At 44.0% G+C, this 24,112-nt stretch overlaps 2 protein-coding genes across 8 annotated transcripts in view; both read right to left on the reverse strand.

Annotated features, from left to right (window-relative positions):
- YLPM1 (YLP motif containing 1) overlaps positions 1-15,074 on the reverse strand; it is a 39,714-nt gene extending 24,640 nt beyond the window's left edge. For all 7 annotated transcript variants that reach the window (XR_003991068.1, XM_030483816.1, XM_030483813.1 and 4 more), the window contains exons 1-4: positions 13,971-15,074; positions 7,507-7,749; positions 6,375-6,569; positions 4,346-5,088 (exon numbers count right to left, since the gene is read on the reverse strand). Coding sequence is in view for 6 of the 7 variants with exons in the window: in XM_030483816.1 (XP_030339676.1) it covers positions 4,346-5,088; positions 6,375-6,569; positions 7,507-7,749; positions 13,971-15,014 (2,225 nt within the window). In the remaining variant the exon portion in view is untranslated. The remainder of the gene's footprint in view (positions 1-4,345; positions 5,089-6,374; positions 6,570-7,506; positions 7,750-13,970) is intronic.
- Positions 15,075-17,409: 2,335 nt separating this feature from the next.
- On the reverse strand, positions 17,410-24,109 carry FCF1 (FCF1 rRNA-processing protein). Its single transcript, XM_030483818.1, has 8 exons — positions 24,041-24,109; positions 23,886-23,953; positions 23,667-23,738; positions 23,262-23,410; positions 22,772-22,844; positions 21,738-21,825; positions 21,197-21,291; positions 17,410-19,916 (listed from the first exon to the last, which is right to left on the reverse strand). The coding sequence occupies exons 1-8, from the start codon at positions 24,041-24,043 to the stop codon at positions 19,868-19,870; spliced, it is 597 nt and encodes a 198-aa protein (XP_030339678.1). The 5' UTR covers positions 24,044-24,109; the 3' UTR covers positions 17,410-19,867.
- Between the last annotated feature and the right edge of the window lie 3 nt (positions 24,110-24,112).

Genomic DNA, 24,112 nt, shown 5'->3' on the forward strand with positions numbered 1-24,112 from the left:
TACCTATGGTGATGAATGACATCTAGAAAAAACCTTTAAATACAGATCCTTTTAGAAAGTCCATCAAACTGTGATGTCACCCAGTTCCATGCAAGATAATATGCCTAAAACAATTCTATTTTTATTGCATCACTTTTAAAATTCCTTTTGAGAACACCTACAAATGTTATTGCTTGAGTATCAGGAAATAGGTCAGGCAAACTAATGAAGCACAATTCATGCAATCAACATGGCTGATATAGTAAAAAAAACCAATCTTTAAGCATATGCTCAAATACTAATTTACATAATAGACTAGAACTAATTAAAATACACAAAATAGGAACCCATGTCTGAAGTCAAGTTGCTTGGATAATTGAGATTCACAGTTCCGTCTCAGTGGATGGGATCAGGAAGGCCAAAACATGTCTGGAGCTGGACTTTGCAAGGGACACAAAGAGTCGTAAGAAGGGCTTCTGTAAGTATGTCAGCCAGAAAATGAAGGTCAAAGAAAGCATGCCTCGCCCTCAATGAACGCAACTGGCAAACTGGTAACAACGGAGAAGGCGGCTGAGGTATTCAACCACATTTTTTGCCTCAGTCTTCACTGGCAACCTCTCTTCCCCACCTCATCCATGGATGGACCACAAGACAGGGACCGGGGGAGCAAAGTCCCTCTCACTGTAAGCAAAGATCAGGTTTGTGACCACCTAAGGAACTTGAACATGCATATGTCTACAGGACCTGATGGGATGCATCCCAGACACCTGAGAGAATTGGCTGATGTAGTTGCCAAGCTGCTCACCACGATATCTGGAAAGTCATGGCACTCAGGTGAACTCCCCAGTCAATGACTGGAAAAGGGGGAATATTGCACCCATTTTTAAAAATGGAAAAAAAGAAGACCTGGGGAACCTGGCAGCCTCACCTCTATGCCTGGGAAGATCCTCATAGAAGCTAAGCTAAGGGACATGGAGGACAGGGAGGTGATCTGAGACAACCAGCATGGCTTTACCACGGGCAAGTCCTGCCTGGCCAACCTAGAGGCCTTCCATGATGGCATGACTACATCAGTGGACAAGGGAAGACTTATGGATGTCATCTATCTGGACTTCTGTAAATCCCTGGATATGGTCCACCATAACATCCTTCTCTTTAAATTGGAAAGATATGGATTTGATGGATAGGACTGTTTGGTGGATGAGGAATTGGCTGAACGGTTGCATCCATAGGGTAGCAGTCAATGGCTCAACATCCAGATGGAGACTGGTGACAAGTAGTATTCCTTCAGGGTCTGTATTAGGACCAGTATTGTTCAATAAGTTCATCGATGACGTAAGACAGTGGATTGAGTGCACCATCAGAAAGTTTGCCAATGACACCAAGCTGAGTGGTGCAGTTGACATACCTGAAGGATGGCATGCCACCCAGAAAGACCTGGACAAGCTCAAGAAGTAGGCCCATGTGTACCTCATGAGGTACAAGGACAAGTGCAAGGCAAGGCCAAGTCCTGCACCTGGGCTGGGGCAACCCCTGGATCAATGCAAGCTGGGGGATGAAGGAATTGAGAGAAGCCCTGTAGAGAAGGATTTGGGGGGTACTGGTGATTGAAAAGAGGGACATGAGCTGGCAGTGTGCGCTCACAGCCCAGAAAGCCAACCATATCATGGGCTGCACTAAAAGAAGTGTGACCAGCAGGTCGAGGGAGGCAATTCTCCCCCTCTACTCCACTCTGGTGAGATCCCGCCTGGCGTACCGCATTCAGCTCTGGAGTCCTCAGTACAGGAAAGATATGGACCTGTTTTAGCAGGTCCAGAGAAGGGCCACAAAGATGACAAGATGGATAGAGCACCTCTCCTATGAGAAGAGGCTGAGAGAGTTGGGATTGGTCAGACCGGAGAAGAGAAAGCTCTGGAGAGGCTTTTCAATACTTAAAGGGGGGGGCCTACAAGAAAGCTGGGAACAGACTTCTTAGTATGTCTTCTTGAGATAGGACAAGGTGTAATGGTTTTAAACTAAAAGAGGGGAGATTCATACTAGATAAAAGGAAGAAATTTTTTACAATCAGGGTGATAAAATACTGGAACAGGTTGCCCAGAGAGGTGGTAGATGTGCCATCCCTGGAAACAGTCAAGTCAGGTTGGGGTGGGGCTCTGAGCAACCTCATCCAGATGAAGATGTCCCTGCTTGAAGATGCAAGGAGTGGTTGGACTAGATGACCTTTGAAGGTCCCTTCCATCTCAAACTATTCCATCATTCTATGGATATTCATTACCACCTAGTTAGCAGCAATGGTTGACTAGTTGCAGAATTTACTGTTTCAACGAGCAATTTACAAAACAAGATCATTTATACAAGCTCAAATAATTTTAATAATCCTGATAAGTTATCATAGTAAACTCCCTTTTTGTGGGGTGGGAGCATGTCAAGATGAACAGGAAGAGAAAAAAGAAGAAATTACCAAGTGCAGTGGCAAGAATACTTATATTGGAAGGACCAACCTTTACAGGGAAGGTATAGCTAGAAGGTTGTGTGTAAGACACACTTCATCCCCAAAACTCTGAAAATTAGTTTAAGCCAGTTCTTCAGAATTTCTTGAGAAAAGTTAATTGCTGAAAAGAGGTAAAGGGGGTATGTGTGTCTTTTTATAGGTCTAGTCATTACCTGGTACTTTTTAGCTGGGATGGCAGCATGTAACACACAACATTTTTACTTTATCCCAGGTTCAGTTAAAAATTTCTTAGGATTCTCTGTTCTACTAACTATACTGAGAAAAAACAGATTTTTGGAAAATCTTCGATAAAACTCTAGAATGGTCATGCAATCACAACATAGGAATGCACAAACGTTACAGTTCTAATTAGATACCATGAGTACCTTCAAAACCAGAGCTCCTGTAGATGCACTTTATAATTTTTTGATCATCCATAGCCTATCATTGCACACCACTAACTAACTAACTAACTAACTAACTAACTAACTAACTAACTAACGCACATAAGGACATGCACTAGCAAATCTGGAAAACAGTCTGATCAGAACTTTACATCCAACAGATGCCCAGGACCAGAAACAACACTTATAAAAAACCAGAAGGTAGAAAATTATTCAAAGTTATAAAAAATTCATTTACATTAGTAGCAGTTCATGAATTATTATTCATGAATGATCACTTTGGAAGCAAATAGAAGGGAAATAAACATGAAGATATGATTGTAAAGTCTAGTAGAGTATGCAGGGATAGAAACAATTGAACAGAACAACACTGTTCTTTGATTCAGTAGGCATCACATCGACTCGTCTTGAACTAATGACTAGATGGAACAGATGTTTTTGCAACCTGGTATGATGTCAAGTATGAAAGAAAAACATTCCAAAACCAAGATCTTGGATTAAGCCATATAGCAGGTATAAAACCATAAAAAAACCTCGAAACACTGGCTTTTAGAGTAGCTTTACACTAAGGCAACAGGCTATCCACCTGATAAAATGAAGATTTAATTTAGAACAAACTGTACCTTACCAAAAGCTAAAGACAGGAACCTTCAAAACCAAGACCATCATGATGTAATGCAAAATTAAAATTGGCAAAGAATCCTAATGCTAGGATCTTAAGGCTCAAATCTTCTCTTTCCCTGTCTCGTTTATAATTTTTTGAATGAGAAGTAATGCTGCATGTGTAGAAAACCATTGATTTGCACTAAAGACAAGCACTACCTCTCTTATCAAACAGCATACAGAAAAATGCACTAAATAGGACAATCATCTAGCTGCAGAACTCTCTTACACTAGAAGTTAATGTACTGATGAACAACTTTGAATTTTCATTTCTTTCTGCAATAAATGTTGGTTTACAAACAGTATTTTTTATTGTTTCTAAAATATAAGCAGCATCTTAATTGCCAGTAATTAGCTATGTTAGTATATTCAACTGAATATACGTATGAAACTTTCCTGAATCCCTTTTGTAATGCCTACATTAAAGTGCTACCATATAAAAACAATCCTTTAACATTTTTGCTTTAGATTTTCCTAAACTGTGTTCCAAATATCACAGACAAAATGTTGGGAATTTAGATCACTTTTCATATAGGATCACTCTTTCAAGTGTGAGTTACCGCACTTTTTATTACTAGAAAAAAGTGTTCTACTCTAGATAATTCTCAGGTGACAGGCATCTGTCCCTGCTTTAATAAGATAAATAGAGAGCATGATGTGTACACATTAAAAATGAAACCTCCACCAACCAACCACACTTCATAAAACCTCAGGAAGATTTGAGAATAAGATATATGCTTCATTTTTTAACATATCACCAAACGTCTTGTAGCCTGGAACATGTATAAGTCAACAAAGCCATCCTTACCTAGGGCCTCTGGGGCTTTCAAAACGTGCTGATCTGGGAGGATCTGGAAGCAATCCACCTGACCTCACAGGTTTATCCTGCATGGTAGGTGCATGCGTTGAAGACACTGAAGAAGTGGCTTTTGGTTCCCCACATCCTTGCTCAGATGAAATAGAAACAGTTTGTTTACTAAGATGAGCTTGAGACTTTCCGTGGTCTGAAGAGCCAAAGGATGAACTTACTTGAGAATGATAAGGTGAATAGACAGTTGAACTAGCCATTTTTGATGCATAGGTACCCGGGGTGGGAAGCAGAGCTGGCCTTGGTGTCTCAGTGGATTGACCGCTTTGAGAACTGGATCCAGAAGGGACAGAGGAATTAGACAACTGAGAAACAGAAGAGAGAGGTGGGGGGACCAGTGGAGGCGTAGTTGAAGGTAAAGTTGGAGGCATAATAGGAATGCCACCTTGACTGGTTTGAGAATATGGAACAAATGGAGGTGGCAGCGAAACATTTGCAGGATACTGATTCTTCAGATTTTGGAGGGAACTCACTTTCTCCTGCAGATGGGACTGAGTGACCTTCATCTGTTCATCCCATGCTTTCCACTGTTTCTCATACTCTTGAAGCTGGTCTTTGTGAGGGTAGGTTTGAAGCTGATGCTGCCACTGTTGGTTCATTGATCGCTCCCAATCTTTATGAAGCTGCTGGAACTGTTTTTGCTGTGCCTCATAATGTCGCAGCTGCATGTCCACTGACATTGTCTGCAACAGCAAGAAAAGAATAGCTTCCAAATATCATCCTAGTTATTTTCAGAGCCCATATTTCAGTATCACTTGTAATATCACAATTTCTGACCTGGGCTGAAGCTTGAAAAAGAACTAGACTGAAACAAAAGCAAAGACCAGCTGTGATGTCTAATGTCATTGTGACAATTTACACATTTTATGACTAGAGGACATTTATACTTAGAAGACACTTTTTTTTTTTTTTAAACAGGACAGCTGAAGAAAGCTGTAATCAAAGGGCTCCAAGCTCTATTATTACTGGATGCTAACACCCAAATCAGTCTTCACACTTTCAATATATACGGTATGTGGCTATTTCTCAAGGTTTCAGTTTCTGCTATTAATCCCCTCAGAATTGCTTCCACTGTCAGCAATTATTTTTCTCTAAGCCTTTGCCAAATGTTCTTATTTGCACAATGAAGCTTCTTTCAATGAGGTACCATCTTTCATTTTGTTTATATACAGGTCCTCATATCTACAGCTTGATGTTGTCTGAGATTTTTAAGGTTCACACTTAATAGTTTTTGGGTTTTTTTAAACAAGCAGACAGGCTAAGCTACAAAGAAATGCTTAATGTACAAATCCCACTAACCCAGGAAAAGCTGACACAATTCTCTAATACAGTAACCAACTTCTAGTTAAAAGCTTAAAGTTTGCAACACTGATATAATTATATATTATATAAGTGATTTTCTTAATTATATATTATATAAGTGATTTTCTTAATTACTTATTTATATATTATATAAGTGATTTTCTTAATTACTTAATTATATATTATATAAGTGATTTTCTTAATTACTTTAACTGTGTATTTTTTGGCATCTAAGTTTACTTCATCATAAATATTTATTTTTGTACTGCACAATGTTGTAAAAGAGAAGCACTTCATGAAATCATCTGTTTTCCTGTCTTTTCTTCTGAACTGTTTCTCCAGCAGTAAAACATTCAAAGCTAAGTAAATTCAATACTGTGTTCAGCTTTGCTCCTGTATCACCCAGGTATGCCTGAAAAACCTTCTGACAAATGTAAAGTCTTGTATTTCTCATCCTACTGAAGCTTCATCACCATCTGCTAACTGCTTTTTCATTCTGAAGTCAACTGACAGTAGGAAAAGGGGATATAGACTTCTACCCAAGCAGCAAAAGTAGCTAGACAAATGACCCAACCACGACAAATTGTTCAACTACTTGTTTTCCAGGAGACCACAAGCGGTAGGTCACCCAGGAAGTATACTAAACACCATCTCCTTAGTGTTTCACCTGTAAGTGTGGAGGCTGTTGCATGATCTGTTGATACTGCTGTACCATCTGCTGCAGCTGGGCATGCTTCTGCATTATTCTTTGATATTGAAATCCAACCCGCTGATGAGGTTGCTGCTGCCATTGAGCTGCTGCCGCTTGCAATTGCTGCAATCTCAAATCTTCCTCAGGGTCATCGGGAGGTTCAATATTGAGCTATGGAAAAAGACAAACACTATAAATAAATGAAAGCTCCTTCTGTCAGAAGCAAAGCACACTTGGTCACTACCCAGTTTACGAGAACTTTCTCAATGTTCACTATTTTGTCACCCTGTATTTCAGCTTTTCAGCCACCCACAGCTTCTGGAAGGCTGATTTTTATTTCATTTATTCTTAATGTGAATACTCTAATCTAAAGGTTAGGTTGATGGCAATTAAGGTATTCATTCATACAGAACCTACCTACAGGGAAGAGATTAACACAGATCTGTTATCTGTTGCTCACAACAAATACAATGAGACAACAGTGCTTTTTCATGATGAAGTAAAGTAATTCTGAGTGCATTATTTTTGCCACTTGGTAGGAACCCACACACTGTAAGTTAAAGAGGAGCACATGCTGCAGGGTAATCTACTACCCTACAGTAATCTGTTCAAAACATCAATCATGACCTACATCCATTCTGTAGTAACAGTTATTAGGCATGCTGACAAAAATATTCTGTGCATAGTTCTTAGCTTTCAGACAAACTATAACGCATAGAGAGGAGGAGAGCCAGAACTGACAAACTGCCAGAAAGGAATTAAGAAACAGTGCCTTAAAGATAGCATTCGTCATCTACCGAGTACGGGATTTGCACTTAGGTATCACAAAGTGTTTCTCACAGACAAAGATGACAACACTGGGAAGGTGTAAGTGAGTCAAGCTTGGACTCGCCTGCTGCATGTGTGGGTGACTATGTAAGTCTATATATTCAAGGTGTGTATTTTTATTTTTTCAATTGATGTAGCCTTAGTAAATGTCCTTTTAAGACTGCTGTACCATATTTAGTTATTGTTACACAGTATACATGAGAATCTGATGGTATTATTTTCCTGTTTCTTTATCCCACCTAGCACAACAAATAGAGTGGCACCACTTTACAAAGTCTACCTGAGTTTCAGTGGACGTAAGAGAAGACTCATCTTCTTTGGAAGCTGGAGGAAGGGATTCATTAAGTGGAGGAGGTTCAGACTGCTGAGTTGAAGCACTCATTTTCCCTTCTTCAGACTTTGCTCTCTGCTCAGATGCATCCTTCCCTACTGGACCTTTCATTTGCTGCTGTCCCTGAGCGTGGGCCTTTGCCCTTTGCTGCAGGCTAAGCAAGTGCTGCTGGTACCAGTATTGCTGCTGTTCCTACAATAGATAGAAAATTTCTAAGATGGCTTTCATGGGAAAAACCACAAAAACTAATTCATGACAGTCAATAGAATTATACCCTAGAAAAGTTTTAGAATATGCTTTGAAGCAAACTTCACTTCATCATCAACAGTATTGCAATGGATGTCAGAAGACTGACTCAGAATTCAGAAACCACTATGTAAGGCATAGCATCCACAGCACAATTTATTTCCTACCTCAAACTGCTTACAGCTAAAGAGAACAATAACAACAAGCAGAAAGGTGGGCAATAATAAGCCAAATTACTGACATGCGGTAAGTATCATACTTTTTAGTGCTTTTTACTCCTACTAACAATAGGAATTATATATTATTAGTTATATATTATTAATATATAACTCCTATAATAATAAATAATAATATCATAACGCCTATATGGGCGTTATTATATTATTAATAACAATAGGTACTTATTATAAAACTAACAGATAAAATGAAAGGAAAATGTAGGACAAGTATGAGTACGGAAGCAGTAAAAAGGAGGAAATGTACAAAAAAAGATGAAAAGAACCAAGAGAAAACACAGATATCAAGTAGAGTGACAATTACAGCTAAGAAATTGTGGTGGAGACATTTGAATAAAGGCCGTGGAAAGGAGAAAGAACAACCAGAACCAGCACATAGAAAGGATTATTTATCATCTGAATTCCCATTAATTCTGATTCATTCAGCAGCTGAAGAGGTAAACAGATATGGTTGCACTCCAAAAATTATCCATTTAAGAAGTGATTGAGCTTTCAGTTTTAAGTATTTCAGGCTAGAATTAGAGTACTCTGGGTAGATGACAGTAGCTTCAAAGCAATGTAAGCTGCCAACAACAGAAAGAACAAAATACTAAAGTATCTCAAATAACAGTAGACTAAAGGTAAGTATTTCAACACTTGTGATGTATCTTAGAGAACTGAATAGGAACCAACAGTTCTATATCTCTTCCAATACACGAAATATCAGCCATCAAATTGGACTAGCACGACAGATTTCAAACACATGGAAAGCAGCTCTTCACCTGATGTGGCCTTGTGCTACCAGGGTCCCTGCCAGAGACCACTGCAGGGGCTAAAATTGTGTGGATCCAAGACATGCCTCCACAAGCTCATAGAAGAAAAAACTACAGATTTTAAAAACAAAGACACCAGTTGCAGCTAAGGCAGCTCCTATATTTTAGGGAAGTATCACTATACACTTGATTTTTAAGTTATTCTCTTAGCATCTGATTTTAGTCACTGTCAAAGACAGAATGACAAAATACTGTACTTTTGGTCTGACCCTAGTATACCCATTTTTGTGCTCTCATGTCAACTCCACCACCTCTGAGAACCTGTGACTGCTCTAGATCTTTCATATCCTCTGTTCTTCCCTTCCATCCAAGAAAAGACACCTCAGGAATAGAAAAGAATCCAAAATATGCAGGTATTTTAAAACAGAAGTGTGACAACACCACAGTGGTAGGTGCTGTCTGATGAGATTTCTCAAAACTGAACCATTCTGCCTACCTTAAAACAGTTTTAAAAGAAGTGCAAGTTTCCTTCAAAAGCCTGTCCCACTGTGGTGGTGCATCCTCCCACCCACCCCTCCCACCCCATCCTCTGGGCTGCTCCACAATCTCAGGAATTCCCATCAGGCCTTGGCCTTTGGGTAACAAGTTGGGTGGTGAAGTGTCTCTTGACTCTATCAGAAACTCCTGCATGGCTAAGAAGGGAGGCACTGATCATACCAGGGACTCCTGCTCCCTGGCTAAGGTGGGAAGGAAGATCAGGGATAATCTGACAGCTTTACAACACTCCTTCCCTGATGGCAGTCTGAGCAGAATGGTACCACTGCTACTGGATTTTTGTTTCTAGTAACTGTCGACTCAGATTGTGGCCAGGATGGAAATTTACTAATGACTAAAGCCAATCACCTTGTGACCCTACAAATAGCGGTCCTAAGTGAGGCCCTGTGAGCAATCCTGCTGAGTGAGATGTCCCTCACAGGTTGCAGACTCTCAAGTTTGCGATAATCAGAGGCCGAAAGACGGAACCTGGGCTGAAAGCCTCCACTCCTTGAGACTCGATGTTCACCCACTAAGAAATGCTGACAACATTAGATGTGAACATTTCACTGACTCAAGGGGGATTTTTAACAGGTATACCTTTATATGCCTTTACATATGCATGTGCATATATGTGTGTACAGTTATATGGATTGTAGTAAATTCCATTGACTCACTTTATAAGATCCACCTTAAAACTACAAACTGTTGCTAAATGACACTTGTAACCCTTTAGATGTATACTGTTGACCAAGTCTGAGACTAAGACTAGATCCAGCCGCACCTAAGTTCCATCAGGAGTTTATAAAGGAAGGGGGTCTATTCTGAACCTCATGACTCAATGGGAGGGTCTCCCTTACCCTTTTCAGCTTTGATCTCTACAGAAATCATTCTAGCTTGATTCTACTTTGGGTTTCCTTTATACATTCCATTAGACACAAACCACTGACCAAGCCTAAGACTAAGACTAGACAGAGCCGCATGTATGCTCCATCAGGAGTTCTGAAAGCAAGGGGGTCTATTCCAAACCTCATGACACAATGGAAGGGCCTCCCTTACCCTTTGTGCCTTCAGCCTCTATCAATTATCTTCAGCTTGATTTTACCTCGTCTTTCCTTTGTATGCTTCATCCATGTAATAAGTAATAGAGTGAATGTTGCCATCGAATTCTGTTAAGTTGTGCCTTTATAAATCATATTAAAAATGCTCTTGCTAGTACCTTTGATGGTCATTCATTGAATGACTCTAAACCACCCATTTTGCAACACATGCTCAGATCAGTAGCAATCTATCAGACAGAATTAAACATGGAGCTGTATTTAAAAAAACCCAAAACTTCTGTAAAACTGTAACTTGGAGATGAGGTCAATGAAAGGAGAGACTATGCTTCTTGGACTTCTGTTGATCCTGCAATAACTCTGCCAAGAAACTTTAACAAGAATCTGACTCAGAAGAGATGTAGTAGCTTTGGGTGGAAGATGCCCACTCACGCTCCAGCATGGACTGCCTCAAAAACCTTCAACAACATGCTGTAGTAAGTGTAACTTCCAACACCAGGGAGGAGCATACATCCCCATCTATACAAAAGCTTATTCCATAATTCCTCTCAGAAGGCATTATAAGGTGATTTACCATGACAGTGCTGGATGCTGTGCTTGGCGAGCCCCTGTTCTACTGCTACAAAATTGCTGTCTCCATCGATCTATGTTGTTTCCTCCTCATTCTACCAATTGGACAAAGGGCTAAAACTCATAATATGACCAGGAGTTCACACGAAGAGCTATGGTAATATCCTGTCACCCTTTTTTTTTTTTTTTTGCAGCAGAAGTCAGTGACACAGGTTATTTGCAGGTTCTATCTGAAAAGCACGAGAAAGTGGAAAGGTAGATTTCTGAGCGTAGTCAGAGCACAATAGAAGTGTTACTGCAGAAAATTCCTGATGGCAAAAGTTCAGTTATGTGAGTGCTCGTCTCCTGACGATGACTGTCATTCTTCAAGTTCAGTTACAATCCTTAAGCCCAAGGAACACACCAGCATCAACATATGCCTTTTTTCCACCTTTGGCTGACCAAAAGACTACACCTGTTGCATTGTACAGGGAACACTGAAACCAGCACCATAAGCTCCTGACCACAGGACATACACCAAAAATGTTAATGCCCAGCTGATGGCACAAGACTACTGCAAAACGAGTTTAGGTGACCCTACACCATAACATAATGCCTATTTTGGGAGACAACTTGGTTCTTTTTTGGTAAAGATAGCAAAAGAAATCTTTAGGATCCTATATAAAAACAAAGGGGGATTTTAAAGAGTGAAGCAGTTGCTAAAAGGTGAAATGATAAAGCTAAGGTATCTTTAACAGATGTAGATAAGTGCATATTTATGCATACAGATCCACTCACACATACTTGTTTACTACTGTCAATAAATAGCAGCATATGGTACCCAAATATCGGATGGAGGATTATTGATATACTACAGGTATTTTAACAGGACTTGACAGAAGATGCTTCTGATTGTATAAGACCACAAGAATCCGGCAGTTTAATCCAACTGTACAGCCATGTATGAAACTACTACACTACAGTTGTAATATTATCAAGGCACAGAGCAGTATCTTATTTTTAGACAGGAAAGGAAAATAATAAAACACAAACTCAAGGCAAATTGCATAATATTTTCTGTTAAGAGAAAAACACGGATCTATTTGGCTGCAACCACTGTTACTGTGCGCTGAGAAGAGAAATAATTGTTTTCAATTACCAGTTTAAACAAAGGCGTAATAGGATCTTATAAATGACAAATTACAGTATTTCTCTACTCCGCTTGTAAGATCATTAGCAAGAAAGCATCACTATGCTTTTCTTTTCCTATTCCCAGTAAGGACTTGTTGCTCCAAATCCTGTCCCACTTTACAGCCTAAAATAGCCAAAATGGTATCAGTTCTAACAAATTTATGACCAGCAATGTACCAGATTCCTTTTGAATTAATGCTAAATTGTGCATGAGAGTAAACAAACTACTCAAGACAGAAGCGGTTTGTATAAACACTCATAAACCAGACCATGGAAACTTCAGCAATATTTTGCTTCTTTATGTGTGTACCATAATACTGCATTACTTGTGACTCTTCTGGAAAGAGAGAGAGTAGCTAAGGAACAATTCAATGACATGAATGAAATTTCAGGCTACATAAGGCGGGAGGAGTTACAGTTCACTGTTCAGTCTTGAGTTCAGTAATTTAAGAAGTCAGCCTGCAGCCTTACTACCGAATGAACATCACTTTCTACGCCTGATTTTTTAAGGTTTTGGCATTAAGAAATGTAATGAGTCCCATCCCTATCACTATAAAAGATCAACTAGTACTGTCCAAAACCTTTGTAAAATTAAGCTAATGAACTGCAAGCACCACTTTGGTAGGCAGTGATCAGTTACACTGTGTAAACTTCAAAATAATATACTCCCAAATCTATCAGGTATTGGCATGAAGCTTTAATAGATACAATTCAAAAGGTGTCCCAATAATTAACAAGTTTAAAGCGTCAGTGACTTCAACACGACACAACTGGATTTTAGCAAGCTTAGTGTCAAATCAGAATCCCAAGATCAATTTGCCAAAAATAGATGTCTTTACAGTCAATTTAAAGCATGCACTTCAGCTTTCTTCTTGCAGCTGGACCTCTATAAGCCGATCCTAAAACCATGTAAGACTCAATGAATCTGAGTGACCTGTACACATAGCTGAGGGCCTCTCTTTGTGCATGCTTAACCTTAAGCAACAGGATTGTCCCTAACCTAATGCATAGGAATGGTCACATCACATTCACTGGAACTGCTCACATTTAGGAAGTGAAGCATGGGAATGTTTCGCAGGCATTCTGGCTCTAGTGTACACGTAAAAAGCACACAGCATTAGCAACAAGAATATTCTTCACCTCAAAAGCATTTCAGAGCATCTCCCTCCAATGCCCCATACAATTTTATACTGGAAGCTCAAGCATGTGTAGCACACAACGTATAAGTGTAAGTAAAGGGCAACTACGTACTATGACAGAAAAACTTCTGCAGCTTTAACTATGCGTGGCAAGATTAAAATAGCCACAATTCTGCACCGATCAGATAGACAACTGAAAGACAACCCCATGAGAAAATCAAATGAAGAAATCATTGAAGACAAGAGACACTGATACTACAATGTGCCATAAGCAAACAGACTGTTGCATCTCGCAACGGGCCAGATGAAGTCAACAGAGGTTTGGTGCAGGCCACCTACAAGCTGTGCTTTGGAAAACAATTATCCAGGGACCAACAAACCATCAAGAAAACTCAATTCAGCCAGGAGTCAGACTTTTCCCTAAACGACTCATTTGCTCTTGAAAAATTATGGTTTGATACATCCCAACAACCACCACTGGATAAAGAAGCATTTATGGAGCACCTGAACTGTGCCATTCCCGGACTTCCAAGGGTTGCGTCCAAGCCCTTTAAGTATTACACATATAAGGCATGCTTATTGACTGCCCTTACTCGGAGATCTCTGCAGCACCCTGTACCCGCCAGCTGTTAATCGCACCGCTGCCCTGGCGACTCCCTGCTGCCAGCCGGGGCGGCAGGGGCGATCGCGGCGGTGGTGATGCCTTACCTGGGGAGTCATGGTGGAGGGGTCCGGCTGCTCGTTGCCACCGGTCTCCTTGGCGGCGGCCGGCGCTGCCTCCGGCTGGTTGGGAGCAGGCAGAGGCAGGGACGTCTGGGGTGGGGGGAAATGGGCCGGCGATGGCTTAGCCGGGGGAGGGATGGAGGGGACCGGGCCGGGCTGTGCTGTCTGAGATGGGGAGGCCTGGGAGGGGAGCAGGTAGGGCTGGGGGTGCGCCATGTAGCCCTGGGCAGGAGGCGGCAGGTAAGGCTGGGAGGCGGAGGCCGGCGGGGGCTCCAGGTAGGAAGGAGGCGGCTCGGAGAAGGAGGGGGGCGGCTGGGAGGCCTGCGCCCGGGACAGGTAGGGCTGGAGCGGGGGGGACTGGGCCGGGGGTGGCTGGGCGGGGGGCAGATACGGCTCCGCCTGGGGCGGCGGCAAGTAGGTCTGGGCGGGGGGCAGGTAGGCCTGGGCGGCGGGCTGCGGGGACTGCGGCGGCGAGGACAGCTCCATGTCCATGGGCACCGGCGAGGAGGGCACCGGCTCGCCCCAGTCGCCGTGCCCGCCCGGCGCTTCCTGGCCATCGCGCTCCCGGCCGGCGGCGGGCGGCTTGCGAGTCGGCGGCGGCGGGTCGCGGTGGGCGAACTGCTTCTGGTAGCTGCGGACCGGCGGCGGCACGGGTGGCGGCGGCTGCTGCCAGTCGTTGAAGGAGCCGGGCAGCGGCGGCGGCGGCAGTCCCGGAGGGGGCGGCCCCGGCGGCGGCGGCGGCCCCAGCAGCACGGACTGCAGCTGCTTCTGGTGCATCTGCTGGAGCTGCTGCAGCTGCGCCAGGTGCTGCTCCTGCAGGCTCAGGAACCCCGAGGTACCGGCGGGCGGCGGCGGCGGGGCGGCGGCGGCAGGCGCGGGGCCCGGCGGCGGGTAGCTGGGCAGCGGCATCGGCGGGACGGTGGGAGGCGGCACGCTGGGAGGAGGGATGGGCAGCGGCGGGGGCGGGATGGAGGTGGGCGGCGGCGGGTAGTGCCCCGCCGCCCCGTACAAGCCCCAGGCCGGGTACATGGCGGGGCCGCGGCGGCAGGAGCGGAGCCCGGCGCTTCCACAGGCCGCGGCGGCGGCGGCGCGTGCGGCCCACAGCGCCTGCGCGGCAAGGCGCACCGCCCTCCCGGGCAGTAGAGCACGAGCGGGGGGCCAGAGTGTCGAGCAGCGCCCCTGCCCGGGGGTTCGGCGCCTGCAGCGCGCCGCCTAGCGGACAGCTGCTGTCACTGCGGGAGGGAGGACGCGACCCGTGCGGCGGGGTGCATAGAGAGGGGCAGGGGGGGAAGTCCAGAGCGCCGCTCCCCGCCCGGCCCGGTGCGCTCGGACGAGAACAGGCAGACAACGGAGGGAGCGCACCCCGGCGGGGGGGCTCCATCTTGTGTAGGGGGGGCGACGACCTGGCGGGTGCCGCCTGGTCCTGCCGCGGGCCTGCAAGCAAGGCTGTGTGTACGGGTGACCCGGGCCCGGTGGCATCCCGCAGGCCGCGGTGGTGCCGGGCAGCGCCGCCGCTGTCCTCGGTTGCCCGGGCGGCCATATTTCCGCGCCTGCTAGCCGCTCCCGTCAGCGGGTGTGCCTCTGCCCGCGGGCAGCGGCGCTGGCCCTCAGCGGGGCCGCCCGTGGTGGCCGTGACCCGAAGCAGAGCTGGTTCATTGTGGTGACCGAAGGGTGAAGTGAGTGCGGCCATAAATGCAGCCGCGCTGGGCCTGCGGAAAGGCGCACAAACACAAAGGGGCTCTGCAACTGCGGATGTCGGTGTGGAGCCCCTGGGTGGGGATGGGGCGATGCTGGGTGAGCCCATCCCCTAGGAACAACGTGAACGATGCTGATTTGTTTTCAGTGAATATGCTGGTGATAAAGCTGAGGCAAAAATGAGAATGGAGCAGTGGATGTATAACCAGGAGTAATGGCTTTAAACTTGCAGAGGGGAGATTTAGATGAGATCTGAGGAAGTTTTTCCCAGTGAGGGTGGTGAGGCGCTGGCACAGGTTGCCCAGAGAAGCTGTGGCTGCCCCATCCCTGGCAGTGTTTAAGGCCAGGTTGGACACAGAGGCTTGGAGCAACCTGGTCTAGTGGCAGATGGCAGGGGGTTGGAACTGGATGAGCTTTAAGGTCTCTTCCAGCCCAAACCATTCTATGATTCTATGAAACTACCACATTCATTACAGAAGCAACTGCACTGAGGAGCAGGAAAGGTTTGGTTTTTTCTTGCGTTTCTCTCTTCCCACACTAAAGTGTAAGTTAAACATACAAATGTGTTCTGTAGCCAGTCAGCAAAGATTTATGCAAAGTGCTGAACTCCCATTGTTGAGAAAAGACACGACAGTTTGTGCGTGTGAATTCTAGTAGCTGGGCAGCGAAGCCTAACGGCTACTGTTCTGGTCAGCAGTGCACCAGCACTGTGGTGTCCCACCGCTTGCCCTCATTACCAGATACAGAAAACCTGAGCAATTTTTGTCATGTTCAATCTCTAGTTCATGGCTGGAGAATCAAGCAGCCCTGCCCAGTGGAGAAAGGCAGGTATTGAGGAAAAGACCACAAACTTTTCAGTCAGGAGAAAAATCAGGAAAACAAAAAAAATTGTTAGGTAGAGTAAAAGCTTTGTCCTCTCCCCTGGAAAAGCTGGAGCTTTTGTTGATTTGTTGCTAAATTCCAGGGAATCCACAGAGGTGATACACCGTAAACCTGTAAGAAAAACTTTGAGTGTGAACTCAAGTTATGAGATGCTGATCTTTAAGAAAAAAATAATAGAATTTTTCTTCAGTATCCTTTCTTTTCACCTCGAGGCGATTATTGAGCTTTTTCTGTCTGAGGTGGTGCTCCTCTAAGATTTGTCTTGCAGTGAATATGACTTCCAGATAGCATTTGTACTTTAGCCCCCATCTCCTCCACATTGTACACATACTTAACATTTTTATCTCTGAACTCTTTGGGCAAGTTTGCTCACCCACTAAGCTTTCGGAAGTCTGTTGTTCCAAAATTGGGAATTCCTGTTGCAAACATCCTTTGATTTATCCTTCTCATCGATTCACTCAAAGGGAGTTCTCTTGTAATTGGTTTACTCAAAGTTATTTCCTGCAGGCAGGTCTCTCCCAATATTCTTGCTGTTTGTTGTGGTTACTCAATATTGTGAAGAAACCTGTTACTTCCCATATGAAGAAATACATGTACTCAATCATTTTCAGCAGCAATTGTTTTCCAGCCTACACCAAGGAGGTCAAACTGTAACTTCCAAGTAACTTCACAGATGCTGCTGTCGATACCTGGATCTGGCTTGGGCAGCAGCAGAGTTGACTCCTGCCAGCCAAGATACTTTGTCTTTACCCAATATTACCTTGTCCTAAAGCAACCCTGTCAAGTTCATATTACGCCCTCTTATTCTTTCACAGCCTGTAACATTAATGTACGTCATTGTGCTGGGTTTAGTTCGTATTTTTAATAGCTCGTGCTATTTCTGCTTCTAAATGCTATTCTACCATGTTTCAGTTATCCATTTACCAGTGTCAGATCTTGGATCAGCAGCTTAAGTTTTTTCACGTCATTTGGTGGTAACACTGCAGTGTCTTGGGCTTTCTGGTGGCCCCCCAGAAAGGAGCAGAAACCCCTTTCTCCCATTCTTTGCATTACTTCAGACCTCCTTTTGTGGCTTTTCTGATTGTTCTCTGTCTTTGAGAAATATAGAAACTGGCTACAGCAAGAGACAGGATGTTAGGGGGGAGGCTGGATTCCCTAGAGTTTCTGAGAAACATCGCAGGCATCTGTTTGATATCTAACTCGTGTGCAGGTTTAAAACTGCCAGAGTTGGGTCAGGAAGGAATTCTGGTTTGGACTGGCAGAGTTTTGCATTCATAGGAACATGAAAACATTCTCGCTTACAAAAGTCTTTCCTGTCATAATGATCTTTCCTCCTTTGACACACTGTAAACTGGATCTGAGGTTGGGATGCCATGGCGTGCATGGAGTAATTATTTTCCTCTGAACCAAGCGTGTGGTACACAGGTTCCTGGGACTGTAGGGGCTGCAGCTGATTACTCAGGTGGTCCTCTCCTGTTCTGACGAGGTTCTTTTAGTTAATAACCCCATTTTTCTTGTCTTGCAGATTACACTCAGTTAATAAAAATTTCCTGATGAGTTTTGCTCACTGCCAATACTTTCTCCCTGCTGCTCATCCTCCAACCCTCTTAACACTTCTTCAGCAATTGCCTTATGCCTATTCCAGGTTCTTCCTAGTTCCTCCAGAACTAGGCAGATTACAAGGAACATTAATTTAAGGAGTAAAAAACTTCACTAAATGGGCACATTTACTTTGATTCCTACCCACAGTTTATACCCTCTTTCTGGCTGGAGGTGGTGAAGATAAACTTCAGTTGTGACGGCTTGGAAGGGACTATGTTTTGAAAGTGCCAGTATGCTGTTATTTCAGGGATGAGTTGGGTTATTTCAGGGATGTTTAGTAGGTGAGCTTGCAGCAAGCAAAAAGATAGTACAAGGGCTAAGTCTGATGTGTTCCCAAAGTTTCCTGCAGTATCTGCAGAGGCAGGGTGCTAGCAAAGTTACTAGCATATCAGGGCATTTCCCAAGGACAGGAAATGATTAGCGGAGGAAGGGTATTATCTTCCTTGTATGCTGTCCAGCACACAGCCAGCTGAGTTCAGCTATTCTCTGCAAAAGCCAAACCAGTGCAAGGCACCACAGGATAAAGTCTGTATTAAAGTTTGAACATTTTCTTAATTACACCAAGAATATAAATTTTCAGTCTCCCTCTTCACTATACCTTTACCCCAGCATTTTGCCCAGGAAGCACGCTTCAGCTTGTTGGCCCCTGGTGACCCTCATATTGTCTCGTCTCTCAGTTTGAGACAGTTCTCACCACAGAGCAGAGATCAGAAGAGCAAATTATGTCACTAAAAACTGAATAGTAATGGAGAAGATATGAGAATGCAGAGTTATGGCTTTAAAATATTTTCCCCTGCATTTCTCCATGTGGCTTAATTATCTCTTTTTCCTCCCTCCTCTGGCCATTTCCTCCCCTGTAGCAAAGGCTGCAGGTCTCTCTGAGACTCTTGATCTGCAGCCATTGCTGCAATTTTCCCCACTGACTTTTCTCCGAGCCCACATTAATACCTTTCCCAGTTTGACACCTTCCTATCACAGTTTGATACCTTCCTCCTCTTCCCTGACTCCTAACAAAAAGGGATAAGGCTTTTAGGTGGATAGGGGCCAATCAAACAAGAGAGGTCTGACCCAACCCTACTGTCCTGCCACCACACTACATGTAAGCAAAAGGACCGACTGGGCTGCCAGCTAACCCAATACAGACACAGAAATCTGACTGAGCAGGACACTTAACCAAACTTCATTCATTGTACAGCTGAATAAAAGCCCACCAATTCTGAAATAAAATCTTCTAGACCGCTGGTGCAGAGCAGGCATGCCAACTGGTGCAGATTTGATGACTTTTCTCCAGAATGCAGGTTCTGATTTGCTCATGGGAGAGGGAATTTCCCAGAAGAATACTTGTCCTGCTGTAGGTGCAGCATTCTCAGCCAGACTTGCATCACCAATGTTTAATTTGGAAAATCACTTTTTCCATTGATTCCAGTGAAGAGGGAGTGAGGCATGTTCTGGGCACTGCCGTCCTCTATTTCCCATATGCTTCTCCCAGCCACAGGTAATCAGTGCAAGTCAGAACAAGGATGAATAAAACCAGACTCTTCCAAGTAGCTTTTTCTTAGAAGATCAAGGATATGAAGTCAGTCCAATGTAACCCACAGTCCTATGAGTAGAGTCCCAGCAAAAAAAAAAAAGCAAGAGGCTTGGAACCAGAAGAACCCTTATCCTGGCTCAGAGCCCTGGCATTGATGGCTTGGCTGGACAGGTTAGAAGCGAGGAGCTCCGTAGTCATCTGGCATCCTCTCAATATTGTATCTGAGAAAGAAAGAGGGAAAACCTATGAAGACAACCTACTCCATATTGCTCCCCTCCCCATGCAGCAACAGGCTTCCAGGCAGACTGAACAGCAAGCAGCTTTGTTGCATTTCTATCTGTAGCTCAGATCCCCAGGAAGTATTACTTCAAAAAGTGAAAAGCCTTCATAAGGTTGCTGTTACCCTTCACCTCAAACTCATAAATCAGGCATCTCAAAAACTCACTGTCTCCTGGAAAGAAATAGTGGTTTTGTAAGATCTGGCAGGATTTAAGAGCAACCACCACGGAGAATAAAACTTTGGCCATTCCACTTACAATTCATGTCCACAGTGTGTAAGGAGCAAAGATGTTTTGAGAGAAAAATCTTCTAAGCCATGTTGTAATTACAGATCAGTTAGGACTGTACATATTGCTAGCAATCAACCTGCTCATTTCTGACATACCACTGGCTCTGTATATCACTAGACTTATTGTTTCCACTGCTAGCACAACTGCATCTTTTCCAGTATCTCTCCCATCTCATCTAAAGACTTTGGCCTTTTTATCTCCACATCCTGACATCTCTCCTTACCATGCTACCAAATATATCTAACATAATGTGAAACAATTAGGCACAGGTTTAATGCAAGCTAAATCTTCTGGGCTGTACATTATGTAGAAAAAAATATTAAAACACTGTATGACAAAGGTGAGTAAAGTCTTCTTAGTCTAGGTTTTACAAATGCTTTGGAAAGAATGGGAAATTAATTTAAGCAAATGTTTTTACAGCATATTTTGTTTGCATATGAAAAAATCAAAAAGTGAGCCAGTACTTCTAGATACTGGAAAAATCTGTGGTACTGAAATTGCTGCACTAGTATCCTTCTGACTTGGTTTGTTCTTTAGCTAAGAAGCAAATTCAACCTTAGCTAAGGGTACAAAAAGCTACCAAACAGAATATGGAAGAAGAATGTCGGGTTTTTTTTCCCAAAGAACCTGTAGAATGCATTTGGCTGGTAGTCCTCCCGCTGCTGCTGGTAAGCAAAACTGAGCTATAAGAACACTGGCCTAAAGGAAACTAGTTTTCCAAGTAAAAGCAAGTGAACATGTAGGCTGCAATAAAAGTAGGCCTGGGACCAGTCTATTCCCAGCAGCAGCTGTACTTCTACTTTTGTGCAAACACTAAGGCCTTGACAGTAACCTGCACTACAGACAGCGCAGGAGAGAAGTACGTGGTGGTAGAGTCCCTGCCTGACAAGGACTGTACCAGGCAGTGCTCCTCCCTGCCAGAGAGCCCTTACCTGTGCCTGGAAATATACATTATAGGCACGCCTGGGATTTTTCGTATTCTCCGCTTGAGCTCTTTATCCACTGTGGCCACAATGTAACATTTGTGCTGCAAAAAAAAAAAAGAGGAAGTGGAAGTTCCACACCAGTGAACCTGCGAAAAGGAGACATACCTGTGCAAAAGATTCTATTTAGTGAGCTCATTTAACACAGGAGGGCTATGAGTCCTTAGAAAGGCATTACTAAGACTTGTACAGAATTCCACAGCAGACTAGTAATACCCTTCTGCTCATCAAAATAGACTTGTAGAAACATCCAAAGCCTGACTAGCCTTCCCAGCTGATAGCTTTCCCATCCTAAGTGCTTCTTGGTGCTGTCCTATACAATAAGAATGCTCAAAGAAAGCTATAATTTCCTTCAAATAAAATTGTGCTAGGAACAGAAACTGCTCCTTAGTGAGATTTTACAGTTACTTTGTGGGAAATTTAAGTCATCAGTAACAAGAACGGTTTTAGTATGTTAGCACAGTGTAGGAACTATCAGAAACAGAAATACCTGAGTGACCCTCTGTACCAAGCAGTCATCTGCGTAGGTTCCTTTGTGCATACATGGCAAGCGTTCAAACCGAGGGTCCTTGGCAATTCTGTGGGGACATATAAGGCAGTATCACAGCAATCAGACCAGAGTGTACAGTAACACAGTGTGGAGGAACAGGAATGCCCCTTTCTGTGACGTACAGCACATTATTCTCAAAACAAGGGCTGAGGGGATGGAGCAAATCGTACACAACTGAGCAAAAAAAAGAATGTAATTTGACTGGCTAATTATTATAGGTTAAATATTTTTTAGTACTTGTTAGCTGAATTCAAGATCCCTACGCCATTAGGCTCTTGCCTAACAAAGTCATTTAAAACAAGTTATCTGTGGGAAGAACTAGAATTCCTTCCAGTGTCCGAGTGTTAGTACCACGCACATAGGAACACTTTGCCTCCTCTCTGAAGGGCAGTATCAAAGCTGTTAAGAGGATGCATTCGGATACTTTACAACACAACAGGCCAAAATGAAAAGTAAGTAACAATACATCTGACTGCTACACCTGGAAAGCATGAACTACATTGGATGAGTTTTGTACAGATCACACAATAATCTAGCTCTAGATTATCAGTACATGCTGCCTATTCCTAACATGAGACAGGAATGAAAGGTTCCATAACACCTGTGTCACTTTTTTTAGAAAAAAACCCAAAAAAGATGAAAACAATAAAAAATAATAATATACTTTTTAAAAACTCCCTATGTATTTTGAGAAACAGGAGGAAGTGTTAATTTTGAAAGTCTTGGAGGGGCAAGATTTACAGGTCAATATGGTGCACTCATACCTAGCATTTAGGTTTTGGGTTTTTTTTTTAATCTAAAACTCGAGCCATCATATTGATCTCATACAGCCAGAGAAATGAAACCAAGCCTGGGACTCCGCAACAACCTAACCTAAGTGCTCTAATGCAAGAGCACTGCCATGGAAAGTGGTTTTTGTTTATTGATATTAAAATATTAAGTTCTAGAAATGGAGAAGAACACCCTGCACCTACCTTAATGCCACACGGTACTTCTGTCCTAACTTCTCAATTTCACCCATTACACAATCTGTGATACATGGAATACCTGCATGCAAAAAACCCTGTATTAAAACCAAGCAGTATTTCTTCACAGATCCCTATGTATTGCCCACATGGCCAGGAACTATCATGGGACTCTATAACATACCACTTACAGTTTTAAACTTATGAGAACTGATAAGGTTGCAAAGTGATGAAGTGTAGAGCCACTGAGTTTGACCATGCCATGGTAATTTTAGATTTTTAACTTACTTTTGTTGAGATTAGAATTTAAGACTATTGTTTGACTGAAACCAGAGACAGTTCCAGGGTTACCATAGCCACAAACAAGGAGTTTGATGATTACAGCACATATCCTTGTTCAAGATTCCTGTTATCCTCATCTAGTGGTATGAGGCTGATAAAGCACATCATGAGCACACTAAGTGGTACAGAAGAAGCTGTGAGTGACACAGACACTCACACTTGGCATAGAGACAATCCATCATTGACTGCACTAGGTCCAGCTTGGCCTTGATGGAGAAGTTGATGAAGTTTGTGTCAACCAGGATGTGATAAGGCGGGCCCAACTGTGTATTATATTGGAAGAACAAGCAAGAGGGATGCTGCGGGCTGCCAGGAAGACAAAGAATTCAAATCAGTTAATTACAATTGACAAGATGTCCAATCCTACAACTTGCCCTGAATGAAAGAAGGGTAACGAGCAGAAACAAGAGAAGGCAGGATGTGATGGCGACCTGTCAGGTCTCCCGCTGCCTCCCAAGCCTGATCCCTTGGTTTGGGGCACCATTTCCTACTCTAGGAACTTGGCTGCAGCCTGCAGCGTGGCCGGCCCGCCCGCCCGCCCCAGAGCATCAGCAGCACTTACACCTCCCGCTCCTTGATGGCACTCGGGTCCTCCTTCTTCTTCACGGGGGCTTTCGCCCGCTCCTTCTCGTTACTGCAAGGAAACACAGGCACTCCTGGGCAGGGACGACAGGGAAGGGCGGCCAGCGGCGGAGGGGCCGGAATCCATCCCTCCCTCCCTCCTGGGACACGGAGACGGCCAGCCCCACACGGGACCGGGCCCCGCCGCAGCCGCACTCACATGCGCTGGTCCCGGAGGCTGATCATGCGCTTCATGACCGCGTACTTCCGCGCCTTCTTCTGCTTCCCCTACAACGAGACAGGCAGGCAGCCACGATTAGCCGGGGAGAGAGCCGAGCCGGGCCGGGCCCAGCCAGCGCCCCGCGCCTTACTCACCATGCTGCCGCGGCCGCCGCTGCTTCCGGTGCCATCTCGCCGCGTCACCGCGCTCCGCCCCGCCGGGATGGT

Source organism: Strigops habroptila, chromosome 4 (assembly GCF_004027225.2).
Source record: "Strigops habroptila isolate Jane chromosome 4, bStrHab1.2.pri, whole genome shotgun sequence".
In the NCBI taxonomy this organism is placed as follows: Eukaryota; Metazoa; Chordata; class Aves; order Psittaciformes; family Psittacidae; genus Strigops; species Strigops habroptila.